General features: G+C 42.4%; 1 protein-coding gene across 1 annotated transcript in view; it reads left to right on the forward strand.

The window, feature by feature from the left end:
* nrg3b (neuregulin 3b) overlaps positions 1-16,318 on the forward strand; it is a 189,301-nt gene that overhangs the window by 77,956 nt on the left and 95,027 nt on the right. Inside the window, exon 2 of the mRNA XM_041963277.1 lies at positions 13,889-14,024. Within this exon, the coding sequence (XP_041819211.1) occupies positions 13,889-14,024 (136 nt within the window). The remainder of the gene's footprint in view (positions 1-13,888; positions 14,025-16,318) is intronic.

A 16,318-nucleotide genomic window follows, 5' to 3' on the forward strand; every position in this document is an offset into this window, starting at 1 on the left:
GGCTGCATTGTGTTCATCCCCAAATGGCTCGAAGCGAAACTTCTTTGATTAATATGTCTGTTAGGGAGTGCTATGCACCGCAGAGAACCACTTTCTGAAAACACAGCCATCATTCACGCACAACGTTTTTGTCCGTCAGGTTTAATGTTTTCACGCGTCCTCTGATGGAGGCCATAGAAGAGAATGGAGAAGAATATTTCGGAGGGGGGGGGCAATATGTTTTACAGGGTGTTTAATAGCTTCTGTGTGGCAGGTGAAATCATCACCGTTAATCACGTCATGCACTCATGCTGATGACTTGCATTGAACTCAAATCCCTATGTTGGCCATGCTGAAACCATCCAATTAACAGACTGCGTTCTTATCACAGCTCAATATGAACTGTATGGAGAATTTATGGAAAAAAGTAATAAATGTGGGAAAAGCAGACTAGGTTGAGTCTTTGGGTGTGGGTGTGTGAGGGGGTGCCTCCTGCAGCAGTGCTTCATCTTAGAGGATGAGGTCACTCCTGTGGTCAAAACACACCCACGGTCATCACACGTTTCTCTGCTCAGCACTGCACACACACACATTCCTCTCTTTCTCTCGCTCGCACACTCATGCTGATGAACGTAGCAGGTGGTGAGGTGTTAAACAGGCCATGATTTGGCTAGAATTAGATGGCAGACACTCCCTGAAGGCCAGGGGGTGGCTAAACGGGATTTCACTGATCCTGCGACGGGGCCAATGCTGCCAGTCCCGTTGCGTCATCGGTGCCAGTCCGGCGCCACATTGTATTTGTTTGGCAGCGCTGCTTCAGGGTAACGCCCGTAGGTCCATATGTGCAAACACAACTCGCAACGTTACCTTAATACCAACCCTCCTGCTTAATCCTTATAGGCTCAACCCGTTTAAAATTATCAGTGTTCCGTCAGCGTTCTCTCCGTCTTGTCAGGTAATAGCGATGACACGCCCGTTCCCGAGGGAGGCCGACCCGCAACCTTCTCCTTGTTCCTGTGTGTGTGTGACCACGGCTGAATCAGAGCTGTGTCTTTCTGCTGGGATTGAGCAGTCTGAAAGGCATGTAATCCTGTTCCCACTGCTCCATTGAGAGCAGCAGGCGTTTGCGGGGGTGTGTGTGTGTGTGTGTGTGTGTGTGTGTGAGTAGCTGTGTGTTTCTACCTATGTTTATTTTTGTAGAGCTTTTGGGTGATAATTCCAGGGTGAATTTGCTGCGACTGTTTTTGTGTATGTGTGTGTTTGGGTGAGAGGGGGAGCCACCTCCAAGACGTGGATGGCTGTATTGAGCGGAATGGGGCGACGGGGGACATCTGCCTTGTTTAAGTGAAAGCAAAAGTCATCAGGGCTTTGCCTTGTCCACAAGACGCACAGTCAGTGGGATTTATAATTGGGATTAACTGTTGTCCCCTGGTGAGTTTTTCAAGCTAGTTATCATTAATGTAATCCAATTAGTACATTCATCGTGTTTAGAGATTTGTCTCTAAATGACTCATTGCAGGTGTACTTAATATAGACTCGATTATCAAGCTAAATAGATTCATTTGCTATAGTTTATTCCATATGCCTGGCTCAGATTAGCGCATTATTAATTGTCATTTGTCTGTATATATGTAGCTCTTTTTCAGCCTTTTGAAAATATTGCTCCGCATGTTGCCGTGATTAGCCGTATGCTTCAGTGCAGTAAATAGATTGATTAGCGTGTGAAACGTTCACTTGCAAATGACTGCTTCGCGTTCCGCGCCGGGCGACAGAGGTTTGCGTGGCTGTTGTGCAAAAGCCCGGAGCTGGCTGCACAATTCTGCAGTGGATCCTTCATGCGTAATCATTCTTTGGCGATGCACATCACTCATATCAGAGAGTGCAGATGAAAAACACTTGCCACCAACAGATGGCCGAAAAGAAAGTCCATCAGCCCAAAGGGAAAGATCTCACATAGCTTGCTTGGTGTTATGGAAGTGACAAGAGAGTTTGAGTCAGCGCGTACTGTTGCGATGATGTTTCCTGTCACTACAGCCTCCCCATCCTCATAATCCAAATCATAATCCGGGTGCGTTGCAGCCAGATAGCAGTCGAATACTGACCGACAGCTAAAGCTGGCAGGTTGCAAATAATAGTCTGAATCCCTCAGTTGTACTTTTAAGAAGAACACATCAATATGTCAGTCACTTTAATCAGGATCTTTGCACGTTCGGGACCCAGTAGCAGCTGCTTTGTGGCTTACCAGATGTTTTTACCCTACACTGACAGCTATGTAGCATTCACGACTACACATACAGATAAGTCCACTTTGAATGTAATTGCTATCACATGTCACTGCATGTGAGTTTTGGTAAATTGGCCTGGTTTTCTAGATACAGAAGACGTTTAAAGTTCTTTGAAGTTGACTACAAGGAAAATACAGATTAAGATATTTGTCAGAGTTAAACTGAAACCAAGAAGTGTTGCTGATCACTATTTTCCACCCATATCGCACATCAAGGCAAAACCAAAACAGTCATATGTCTAAAACAGTAAGTTAAACTAAAGTACATTTCTTCACCGTGTTAATATCATTTTGTAACTCTCACTGAGTGCTTTCAGGCTGTGGTTTATCATTCCCCTTGGAGCAGTGATCGCATCGAAAAGTGCTACTGGGCCCTTGTTATTGCCACAATCATAACTTGACTGCACCATTAGATGTGTCTGCTGGTTGAAGAACGTAAGTGTAACAGAAAAGCAGACATGAATAATAGGGGTTTGTGTGATTCTGGAAAGGCCTGTCAGAGCACGCCTCTACCAGCTGATGTATTGAAAATATAAGGGAGCATGGGTGTGGCTCGTCTAGTGCCTTGTTGACCTGCAGTCGGGCGGCCGACGGGGCAAGACGTGGACAAACTCAACATCAAAATTACTGTGCGCCGCTGGATTGCCGGTGACACGCCACCCACTGCTCCTCTCCTCCCACTGCGGCACACATCAAATCACCAAAATAACAAACAGGCTCGGGCAAAAGGAAACTGAAAAATACCACTTTGCAATGCGCCCACACAAACATGGAACCCTGTGAATCTAACTCTACGCAGCTGCCTGAAATACTTGCACAGCTCAACCTTTCCAAGTCACAGTTTATGTGTCAAATACAGTGCAAGGCAGCGCTGGCTAAGCTCACATTTCCCTCCTTCAAAATCTGGAGTAGGACTGTGCTCGCTTTTTCATATCAATAGAATCATCCGTTGAGATGGCGTAGGGGCTAATCACATCTTCCCTCCAGTAAGCCTAAGTCCTAAACCCCATTCTCAGTCAGTTTTTACACCGGCTCCTCTAATCCTCCTCCCTTTTGATGTTTCCTGCTGTTTGTATAAAATCAATAAAATATACAGCAGAAAAATGCCCTCCCCTACCTTCATCTTGGTTACTTTGAGCAGACCAAAGCCACCAAAAGAAACTAGCTGCCATCCCACTGATCACAGGAGTCACAAAAAGACTGAATTGTATCAGTGGGTGCTCAGACCAGCCCCCTTGCTATGCTCATGTATGCCCTCAGCAGCTCCATATGCCAAGAGAGCTGCCAGGGGAGCGGACAGGAAAGCTCAGTGAATGCCAATCTGCAGATGCAGGAGCCGTCCGCTCATGCATATTAAACCCACGCCACCTGCTCGTCGTACATCACACCCTGCATTCGTGGTCCCAGGAATTTTAATCGACCGCGCTGACAGGAAGCCACTCTCCGGTCGGCGTAGGTGAATCACAGCTCCTCTCTTGCTGGCGTTCCCGCTGCGACGGGGATGCACGTCGATGTTGCATTTTCTGCAACGTGCAGTGGAGTATGGCGGCGAGGCAGAGGAGGGGGTGAAAAAAATCACTGCTGCGCCTTTAAAATATGAAGATCTCTGATGCCGTCTTTCTTGTCAAGTTCTCACGCTTTGCACACCGTCCCTCAGCTCCTGTTGTCCTCAGGTGTGAATAATTGGCTGCATCCCTTTGGATCAGCCAACAAGAGAGAGAAGGGGAAAAAAATCTGCATCAATAATGTGATCAGACTGACTTCTCAATCTTTATCGATTTACACAGTAGGATTAAGGCTTCCCAAATTTTCCTTCCCTACTTTTCATCCCCGCTTTTGGTTCGTATTTCATCTCTTTGCATGTGTAAAACCGCATCAGGAGACGAGTGCTGCATCAAACAGTATTTTGAGTCATTTCCAATTCAAATATGTTTGTCAGGCATAAAGAGGAAGCATGGTGAATATCCACGGAAGGAGAATAAAAAAGCTGTTTTTTACAGGCGAAGCATTTTAACAGAACTGTGCAGCGATCATAGCACTGATAACGCTGCATCTCAACTCATCGACATGAAGACATCAGCGTTTTTTTTTTTTTTTTAGCGTCAAGCATCATGTCAGTGAAGATGTTACAGTAAGTAAATGAAGACACAATTAGGTACTCGTCCGACTGCACCTCAGTCTGTCTGCCAGTTTCTGCTGGCAAGGCATAATCCTCTTGAACTCCCAGGATTAAATTTTTATGCCATCTTTTTAAATATAGTCTTAAATTTAAAAAAAAAAAAAAAAGAGGCAGATGGAGACAAGCACTGCCAAGACAGGACCAAGTGTGCTATCAGCAGCGTGCTTAGATGCACATTAACAGGCAAGCCAAATATGCCACTTTTGATAAATGGTTTGTTAGCGTTGTTAATAAATTGTAATTAAGGAACAAAAGACTTTTCATGGAAATAAATATCATGTTTTGATGGACACATGCTGTGCACGTACACACTTACACACCAATCACAGTTTGCAATCAAATCTCTAAATTACTATTTTGTAAGAATAACTAAAACGAATTATATTGTGTTATTTAATGGATATAAAGTTGATTATGAATTTATATTCGTCGCTTATAATCTGGAATAGATTGCATTTTTTAGGGCTGCGTCCTCCAAATTTTCTCTCATGAATAATCACAAGCAGGTGACGCAGCCATTTCCTTTGGATGAGCGTGTCAAAACGTCTGAACACATCACACACTGCATTTAGTTTCTGCCGCTCCACGAGTGCTCGTCACCACTTTTGCGCCGTCTCGCAAACTGGCGTGTGCATTTCATGAGTATCGCAGCCTCTTTCGCGGTGTCCCGTTTGTAAACAGTGATGAATCCTCAAGTGCTGCGCCCTTCGTCTCGCACCACCACAGGTATGTATATTTCAGCGAAACTCCAGCAAGCTTTCATTGGGGTATCATTTTTTTTGCATGTCCTGTCCTGGAATCCAAATCTAAATTTAATGTCATTGCTGTCGCAAACGCACTAAAGCGACCTCACTCATTAAATATGCATTTGATGGATTCAAACTTGTTTCTCCAGTTGCCGGCTATTCTCTGTTATTTGCTCTGTAAGTAATGGAGATAATGGCATTAAAGTACATCACCCACTGTTGAATATGAGATAGAGGCACTCATCCCATTCTTAACAGCTTTTATGAGTTTCCCGCAGGAGTGAATGGATGCATGTTCACGGCTTCACTGGCATTTACATCGTACTGGTTTAGCTAATGTGATGTTCAACACATATTGCTGTGGCACTGATAGCCTGAAATGACAAAGTCATCCAAAACATAAAATCTGTCAAAAAATCAAAGAAATATAGCAATAAAAACACCCCACATTGTAATAATGGGCACCACATACAGCAAGTTTCACTATTTCTGAGATCATAAGCAGTAGCATCATTTTGTCCCTCCTGGTGGCATATTATGATAATTACACTACAAATTACGATCAATGAATCAGGATAAATTGTCTGTCTAGTTCTATATTGCTGCATATGGGTTGTGAAGACAAATTAGCGGAGGAGAAATTGCTCCTAACAACATTGTTCTGTCTTTGAGCGTTCTTATAAACATCATTACTGATTCCAGTCTTAAACAGGAACAGGAACATTCGACAGATTACAGATTTTGACCCCGATGGACTGCTACAGGAGGTCAAAAGAAGCGGAGTCAATGCTGCCTCTTGTCACAGCAGCTCTGTTGTGAGCCGCATTTGAAGTCGGCTGGCATTGCGGCTTCGTTACCGCCGCTGAGTCAGAGAAATGTGCAACTAAGGAGGCAAATTATCTTCAAAGGCCCTCAAGGCACCTTCAGAAAAACACAGCTCTCGGTACTGATAATAACCTGACAATATGAGTCACGTTAATTTCAGAGAACTTCAGTTAATCTCACACATCCCTCTGTGTTCCTTGTATTGTCTTAAGGGTACCTCTGTAGTGCTTCATCTGTAGCTTTAATAGCTTTAGGTCCAAGGTCTATCAAACAGCGTAGCATTACTCACATCTATACAATGAGAGTAATAAAGTAAATCACGTTCATGAATAACTGATGCTCAATCCCTATGTCACTTTCTTAAAGCTCTGGTGAGGAGAAAATAAAGCTCTCAGCTCTTTTCTTCCCTCTGCACAAGACTGGCGCACTGAATTTCAGCGCTTTTCTTAAGGAAACAGTTCCACCCACATTACATACTCTCTCCTATGTGAGTCCCAGCTCCCCTGATGTTTGTACAGCCTATTCTATCGGATATGCAGGTTGTCTCTGACAGAGCAGACACCTCCAACTGAGGTATAGTGCACAACAAGCAAGCTGAGCCTTCTGGTAGAGCGCAGCACGGGCGGTTTTTGGACTCACAGTGCAGTCTCTTGGCTGCAAAACACTTGCACTATGTTGCGTGGGTTGTGGAGAGAAATTTCAAGGTCACTTTATGATCTGTTTGGAGCTGGGTTGGGAGAAGCAGGGGGTTTGGAACTGCCGGGCCTTACTTGTTGTACGTGCGGTGGTCATCCAAACTTTAATCAAGATTCAGCTGACACGGGGTCAGGAGATAATGTAGATAATTAAAACTTTTCATTAGGGGGTGAATTGTTCCCTCCAGGTTCAATGCATGTTTGATGTCTTCTGGGCTCTACTTTATTAACCTGCTGCTTTGGGCCTGTCACTGTGAACATATTCAAAATCCTTATTTAGTTCACCTAATAATGCCATTAGATAATGACTAGACTCAAAGGTGTTTTGGCAACCAAGAAGAAAATTAGTACTTTGAACTCCTGGATGCACCCTGCAATGAAAAATGGAATTAAAATGAATATCATCGACTTTCTTTGCAAACGTTTAAAAACTGCTGCAAAAACAAACAGGTGTTCGCTTTGGACTTCTGTGTTTGAACATGTAATCGGACCATTAATGTACAGTATAGATGTCACAGCTTGGTGCTTTAAGGCCATCACCAGTTGGACTAGAGTGACAGCACCTGTGACAAATGTCCCACCAAATGCTCATCACTGGGCTGTCATGGTGACCAAGGCCATATGCTCTTTAACCCTGCTTAAAGGCAGCGACTGCCTCCCTTCACCAACTGTCCCACAGGTCAGCTACTATTTGTTTATGTCATGTCAGGGACAGAAGGTCTCCCAAGGCTCCTGATCATGCATACAGTGTGTGTGTGTGTGTGTGTGTGTGTGTGTGTGTGTGTGCCCATCTAATGGTAAATGGCAAATGGACTGCATTTACATAGCGTCCATTTATTGTCAAGTCAGCATTCACCCTTTCATATGGAAGCAAATAAGGGTCATTAATATTTTGAGCTTGTGAAATGGTGTTCACAAAAAATTTCCCAGCCTGCAGTTGTATATCACTTTTCGTCTGCATGTGAAAAAATTCCATGCCTGTATCTGAAGGTGTGAATTTGTAAAAATGTGTTATAAAGTTTTGCAGCCTTAGAAATATTTGTTGTGCATTTGTGAAAAGGTTTTGTGCATGTAGATATTGTTTTTTGTTTTGTTTTGTTTTTTTTTAACAATTTTACACGTTCAAATGTTCATACAGTTTTTTCACATGCGCACAAAAATTGATATACACCTGCAGGCTGGGAAGTTATATGTGAACACCACTTCACAACCTCAAGATATTAATGACCCTAATTTGCTTCCATGCACACTAGGACAGGACAGGAGCGATACCATTCACCCACACACACTCACGCACACTGCAATCGGTATCTTCGACATGTAGATCGGTGGAGCCAGGGATTGAACCTCTGACCTTCTGATTAGTGGACGACCCGCGAGGCCTCTTGAGCCATGCACTGTTTAAACACACAGTATTGACAATTGTTTGTCCGTAGGTATTGGAAATTCAAGGCCAAAAGAAGTCTTTACATTCCGTCCTTCCTCTCTTGTATATTTTGCCCACAGCTTTATCTTTGAAGGTCCTCTAATTATACTCAGTATCTCAATTGATTTTTGTGAGTTCACATATTCATGTATGCTGTTCACTTATATAAGCGTACTGTATATAACAGTATGTAGGACGTTTTGCCATGTGTGTGCCATAGTCAAAATAAATTGCTTTCACCAGAATTAACCGTCAGCACCAAAACTGCTCTTTTATTGTCTCATGGCGCTTGAAAGCCAAACCAAAAATTCACTATGACAGCAGATTATTTACATAAGACTACATGATATGCATGAGGCATGAAAAAAAAGCCATCTCAAGTCAGCTCAGTTGGCCACTTTTCTGCTTTTCTGCTTGTTGGTGGTGTCATATACAGTACAATGGATCCACACACAAAAAAAGACCTCACATAACTGACGTACCGACCTCCATGTTGTCATATTGTCAGGTGATGTAACTTTGACCTCTGAAGGAATTTGTGAAAGTTTCAGTTTGACTCATGTAGCTGGGTCTCTTCATTTTGTATAGACCTCAAGTTAATCCCTGAATAAGTGTAAACACAGTAGCTGCTATTGTATTCGCATTTAGGAGGCAAAAACGGTGTTCCAAACATGTTGCTTGAAGACAGATTTGACACCTTTTTGATCAAACAAGTGTCCCTTTTTTGGCCAATGTGACAGCATTGTCGGGGCCAATGTGTTGTCCATACCCACAGCGCCGTATATTTCCCTGAATATGGTTCTGTCCAAAAGGCAATGGTGCATGATGGGTAAGCAATCAGCCAGCTCTCTTAGGACTTTGCCTTTACGTAGTAAGGCCCGCTTTGATGTGTGCTGCAGTAAACACAGGCAGTTCTCTCCCGACCACAGTCTCCTGGGGGATGAGGCTCAGCACAAGAACACTAATGAGCACATTAGAAGGAAGCCATAGAAGGAAAATGCTACAGTTGTAAATGGAATTGTCTCCTGTGTTATCGGTGCCAAGAATGCTCCATCTGCAGCACGAGAGTGTGTCTGTATGCATTCAGCTGCATGTGTCATGTGCATGTGTGCAGAGTTTAAACGGAACACACATGCTTCCAAACGACAGTTACAAATAAAAAAAAAAAGCCTTTTCTGGCAAATCTTTTCCAACTTCATGAAAGCATAATGTGAGATTACAATTGGACTCGAATTGGGGGGCTGGAAAGAATTGCAGTAAAACCACTGCTGCACTATAATTACCAGCTGAAAGTAATCAAGCATCAGAGCTAAAAAGTGAAAGTGGATCCATGAAACTGAGGTGACATTTGCCACTGACAACAGTGGCAAACCACAACAAATGGAGCATTCACCATTTATTCCATTTAAAATAAACAAAGGTCACGGACAGGTGATGATATAGCAGTCCTACCTGCCTGAAAAACCGTGTTACAGCCGTGGCCCTGTCAAGGCGTGTGTTTGTGTGCTTGTTTTACGGATCCGTGTCTTGTTAAAATGGTATAAATACTGTATGTTTAAAGATGAGTTTGTATCCGACCAAATGATCAAAGTTTGTAGCAGCAGGCAAACATCGAACACCTCTCAGTGTTTACCACAACATACCTCAGAGCCATGCTGCAGCGTGCAGCGTGACATCTGGCTGCAGAGACTGGCCCACTTTTAGTGCACTTTGATTGGCCCAGTGTGAATGCTTTCACAGGGAAGATACTGTGACTTCCTTTTAACCATAGAAAAAATGTGTCATTGCCTTTTTCAGTGATAACGATGTTAGCAAACATTCAGCTTCATTTTGTAACCTTTATGTCGCGGTAATAGATCTGCGTGGAATGCTTCCCTCATCAGAAATAAAGTTACTTTTTAAAATACAATAAATCCTATGTTTAGTTTTAAGCTGTCTCTCTGAAGATATTGATTGAAAGCCAATCAATGGCAGTGACTGAGAAGAAGCACTGCCCTCGGTATTCCTCTCAGATAACTCTGATCTCTCAAGCATCGTCTGAATCTGTGATCCCCAGCCAGTAGATTCCTTGAAAGTTACCGAGGGAATCGGCAATCTGGATTGCCTTTGTGCAACGGGGAGAGTGAGAGACGTGAAAATGATTTCAAAGAGTCCAGGATGAATCACGCTCCCACTGCAGCTGCCATTTATTAGCACATTTTCCACCATTTTTTTTTCTTTTTCTTTTTTTTACAGCTACCTAACAGTCTGAGTTTGCCAGAGGCTTGCATTGAGAGGGTTTAATTTTGTAGAAGGCTTCGTTAAAAGTGTTGATAAATGAACCTAAAGGCAACTTCTATGTTTGTCATAATTAGTCATGACACGACATATTACTAATGACCAAAAGCAAGGGACATATCATTTATCAGCTATTACCTCAGTAATGAAGATGAAGCTGAATTTTGTTTAAAAAGTCTGAACTGTTTTCAGTGCTGGTTTGATATCAAAAAAGTGCACAAAAAAAATCTGTCTTCTTGCTTTTAATTGGTTTGACTGCTTGGATCAGTTGCAGGGTTTGCAATGATCTATTCAGGATCAGTCCCTTGGTGCTCAAGACATGGCCGCAAAAGAAATATCACATCTAAGCATGCAAACGCACATTATCACCATTCTGCTTGGCATTCAAGAAACTGAGTAATTGCTTTATTAACTTGCTCTATTTCTGACAGGGCCGGTATTTAAAGAACGTAGCATTTCAACAAGATCCTGCTTGACAGGTGCTTGTTCAAAAGTGCCTGAGTTGTGCTTGCTGTGCTGCAGGTTTTTTTTTTTTTTTTTTTTTTTTTTACCATTTCTTGCCTGTCACAGTGATGAACAGGGAACCCGTAAGAAATTGACAGCCTGTATTGCTCAAGGCCAAACACATCTGAAGATGACTTGTTCCTTGATGTGGCCAACAGGGCTAAAAGAGCGGAGGTAATCCTTTAAGACTTAAGAGGTTTTTTGCAGATTTTTTGAGAGGTAATCAGTAGCAGCTGTTTGTTTGTAGGCCTTGCACCTGGTGAAGAATAGCAGCACCTTTATTTTGCAGGATGACAGGTGAGAGACTGAGAGGCTTTTTATTCCTTTTTAAGGAAACAGGGAACATGCTGAAATGTGTGCTTTACTTTCACAGGTTTTATAGGTCCAGATGATTCATTGGGTACTGGTATTGGTGCAATATTAAAAACCACAGGAAGTTTCAAACATCATCTATTCTAGAAATCCTGTGCACATTTATAAATGCCATAATGTGTTTAATTTAAGGCACTCGTGTCAGCCTGCTTCTGTCTGCCTGTGAAACTGGCACATTCACAGTCTGAAAGAAAATAGCCAATATACAGAAGGTGGTGCTATAATGTGCTTTGGAGTTTTGTGGGAGCTTTGTCCCTCAAACGGATATGGAGACGTCATACATCATCATCGATTCCCAAAGTGCTGTGTCATTGGTGCCACTGTGACCTTGCGTAGCTCACATCCTGCCCCTCTGCTCTATCAACAACATGTGACAAATGAAATGATGCAGCCCTTTTTTTAAAAGAAAAGAATATCATAATAATGGGTGAGGAAGGGCCTTCTGTACTGGTTCTTTGAAATAAGATAAGGTGACAAGTGAAAAACTAAAAGTTTTTGCAGCACAGATAAGATTACTTGCGATGCAGGTACTAAAAGGGTGTTTAGTATCTGCGTGACCTTGGCTTTTCTAATGTAAGTATATCAATGGTTTGGCTCGCAGCACAAAATCAATTGCCTCCTTTGTCAGAAAGGCTCTGCCTCATGTGTTAAGACTGAAACCACTGACCTAACATAGCAGGAGTTGTCTTTGCATATCAAGCGTGCTGTTCTTCACATGTGGCCACTGCTGCTGTCTGAAGAAAAGATACAAGGAACTTTAAACAACGTGACAATTATCGCCGGGGACGTGCGTACCCCAGGGACGTTGTGCTCTATTTTCTGTTGTTAAAGTTGCATCTTGGAATAGATAACCTTTTAAGCCATCCACTCTGGGAATTTCTGGAATTGATAACACAAGATGTAATCCAGTGTCTTTTCAAGCCTAGAGAACGAGTCGGATTGAGTTTGAGACCTGCTTTCACACGTGCCACATTGATCTGATCCAAAACTGATTCTAAGTAGCAATCGGAAAGAAAGACGTGCAACACATACAGAATGTGATTGTACTACCTTTCGTCCTTTTAAAGACATCCCCTTATTTGAATTCAAAAGAAAAAGAAAGAGACCCAAATGCATCTGACAATGGTACATGAGCCGCTGCAGTAAGTGGTTTTACTGATATCTTCCAAAGTTTTGGCTCTGACAGAGTGGAGTCATGGTTGGCCCCAGGAGCGCCACATATCTCTTTTTGTGTTCCCTCTGATCTCTCATCATCTCTGGGGCCTTACATCAAGAGCCCCGGATTTATCGATCAATGGCCATAAACAAAACATAGATTGAACTGGACACTGGGGCACAACAAACGGATTACCGAGTTTTTATTCCTCCGCATGATTGGTCACTGGAGCCTCGGCTGAAAAAGATGCCGTCGGACCGGCGGAAGTGTGGCACGCAAAGCGGATTGAGCAACAAAGACGTGGCAGACTTATCAAAAAGGATGATAGAAATAGGCACGGCATGACAATTAGAAGAATATGGCTTGTGAGTGTGCGTGCGTGTGCATTCGAATCGTGTGTCTGTGTGTCTCGTATAACTGGATGAAAGCAGAATCTGATGTGTAATCCAATTGTATTGGCAAGGTATCGAGCGTAATACCAGTCAATCCAATTTTCAGTGCTTGACTACATGATGGGGTGAAAGAGCTTCTGAGCGTTATTGTACACTTGTCTGTTTGTGTGTGTGTTTATGTGAGTGTGTGCATGGCAACATGTGTGTACTTGTGCGTGAATGAGTTTGATGGACTATCTGCATACACTAGCGTGTGGCTGCACATGCTACCACACAATATTTATATGTCGCTGCCACCACATGCCTGACAGCTGTGCATATTTCACGGGGTGGAGAACCCTGCATTGCAGTGCTTGTACATGGCAGCCATGCTCTTAATGTGAGAGTGGCTCAGGGTCAGCCTAAAAGAGGAGATTTAAAGCATCATCCCCGGCCGTCTCTCTGAGTTTTTGTCTTAGTGCAACATATTATCATCTTATTTCCTTACCTCTGTAATATTTTTCTGTGTTTACTAAAGCAGCGGGCTAGGAAATCCACGAAGGAATAGTGGTTAAAGTACTTCATTTGAAACAAACAGCAAAACAGACTCCAGAAATGCAGTACATATGTTTAATAAAAGCAACAAATACAACACCAAAAGCAGCACAATCCTGCTACCAATAATAATGGAAAAGCTCGTTATTGCAGTCAGTAGCATGCGTTAGACCATTTTGCTTTCTCTATTGCATCAGGCCAAAGTCAGAAACCTTCAAACCGAACATGCTAATTTACTCAGTCACTAATGAACAAAGTTGTTCCTGAGGCTATCCTGAGTTGCTCCTCCAATCTGAGGAGACTGGTCATTTCAGCGCAACAAAATAAATCACAACAGAAGACGAACTGTGCTTTTAGAAGCATAAAGGCGTTCCTTGAGCAGTGGCACATCAAAGACGTTAAAAGAGAAATGCTGTGATTTAAAATGCAAACTTGAAAGAATGAGAGAAACTACCCCCTTTTCACACTTTTTATGTTCTGTAGTAACTAAATCTGTCTCTTGTGTTTTTCCGTCCACAGCAGTGCCCCCCACACTTCCTAGTCTACGTTCAGAGGTCTTCAAGCCATGTGTGGAAGACAAGGACCTGGCCTTTTGTCTAAATGAGGGAGAGTGCTCCATCATTGAAACCGTGGCTGGGGTTCACAGACACTGCAGGTGAGTGTAATGGGATTTGTGTGCGTGTCAGGCATTTGGTTTCTTTCTCAGCATTGATGTTTCCTCTCTTTGCCCTTCCCCTCCAATCACTAACCTTGGGGTCATTTTCATTCAAGCTGCCCCCCCCCCCATCCTGACAGAGTGTGTTCTTAGAGCAATGAAACAAGGGAAAATCGTTGCGCAAATGCACCAAAAGATCTATAATCACCCAAACCACTAAACCGAGGGATCAGAGATGCTTTGGCCGCATTATATGCCGCTGAGTCTCTGATCCACACAATCAAACTAACAAACAAATGGAAAGAAATGCTTCTGTGCAGGTCCAACCAGGAAACACATGGGAAGCAAATGTGATCTGGACACAATTTTTAATAGTGCTAACAGTCTTATAAAACAGCCTTTTCCTCATCTATTAACCTTGGCATAAACATTGTCTCATGTGACCTCTTTGGTATGAGATGCATGGTAATGGTAGGTGTAGAAGAAGAAGCTCTTGCAGGATCCTTCTTTGATCTCACTTAAAAGCTTTTTTTTGGCAGTTTCTTTCCTTTTTATTTTTCCCTTTTGTTCCACTCAGGCACTCACTCACACCCAACAGAATAAATAGAGGCAACTTCTGTAAAAATACTCTTAGCGGACTTTGATGCAACTCATAATGTGGCAGGCATGCAGCAACTAAAATGTTATCAATTACCTAGATTAGATTGATCGAAGCAACAAATCCAATGCCTTCTAATACCTTTGACAACCTATTTGTCTGCATTAGCAAACCTATACTGTTTATCTGTCCTCCACCTTTTATGTTATTTACTGTAAGATGAAAAGAGAAAGGAATACAAGAGAAAAATCAATGAAAGGTATGAAAAGATGCTTATATGCTTAGTAGCATAAAAGTTTGGACGCTGTGAATACATAAATGAAATTGAATGTGATAATTTGCCACAACAGTACAAAGACAATATATGTAATGTTTGCCCTCATCAGCTTCATTGAATTTTGTAAATATCTGATGATTCTGAATTTGATGCAGCAGCATGTTTCAAACAAGTCGGGACAGGAGCAACAAAAGACTGGGAAAGATGTGGAACGCTCCAAAAACACCTGTTTGGATCATTCCACAGGTAAACAGGTTGATTGGTAACAGGTGATAGTATCATGATTGGGTATGAAAGGAGCATCCTGGAAAGGCTCAGTCGCTCACAAGCGAGGATGGAGCGAGGTTCACCACTTTGTGAACACATGATTAGATAAAGGATATAAACTGTTGCAGGTAAACACAGATTGCATTCTGTTTTTACTTACGTTTTACGCAGTGTCCCAACTTTTTTGGAATCAGAAATGTAAAGCAAAGAGAGCCCCATGCACGACACATTGTGCTAGGGAAGCACTTCCTGAAGCACATTACTAATGTGCATGTGATTGTATGTGCATTGCAGATTTATGTGCATGCATGTAGCATTAATCAGCGGGCGCAGTCGCTTGGATGTTCAGCTTCTCTTTTCTTTGTGTGTTCCTGCATGTCTGTTCCTCCTCATGGCCTGATGCACTATCCACTTCAACTCTGCAATCACTCTGATATATCACTTTAAAAATACATCACTTTAAAAATACATGATAAGAAATTTCTCTGAGGGAAGAGTTGTGCTGAATGGTGCTGAATTGAAAAACAGCTCATTAGTACACCTACCTGGAATTAAAGGGCATAAATCTTCATCTAAAAAAAAAAAAGAAGTTATGCATTATAAATGATGCATGGATGAGTCAAGCTTCTAAGAAAAGTAAATGTTAAGCAAAAGAAAGTTTGAAAAAACGTCAAGGAATGATGCACGCAGCTCTTGTTGGTCATTAACGCAGTCCCACGATTATTATCAATCACAGAAGATTAACCAGATAACTTAAATGTATTAAGAAATACACAAAATCTTGGAATTTTTTGTTTAAAGGAACTTTCATTTTAGTCTCAGCCAGCTATAAAAACTGAAAAATATGAAGCTGAAAATTATTTTGCATGGCGCGAAACAATACCGATTGAAGTGTTTATACTCTCAGCACTTAAAAATTTGACGATGTAGAACTTCACAGAATGAGGACAGCTCACACTCTGGGAATAAGCCAATGATAGGAGCGAGACTCAGTGTTTCAAGTCATAATACGGGGGCCCACACAACCGTTTGGAACATCCCACACGTGAGACAGCAGCTTCAAGAAACCCTGAGGACTTGTAGCAACTACCCTGTGGGCTATAATTAGTGACAGTTGAATGACTGCATATACTGAAGGACTCGGGAAGACTG

The sequence above is a fragment of the Chelmon rostratus genome, chromosome 21 (assembly GCF_017976325.1).
Source record: "Chelmon rostratus isolate fCheRos1 chromosome 21, fCheRos1.pri, whole genome shotgun sequence".
Classification (NCBI taxonomy): Eukaryota; Metazoa; Chordata; class Actinopteri; order Chaetodontiformes; family Chaetodontidae; genus Chelmon; species Chelmon rostratus.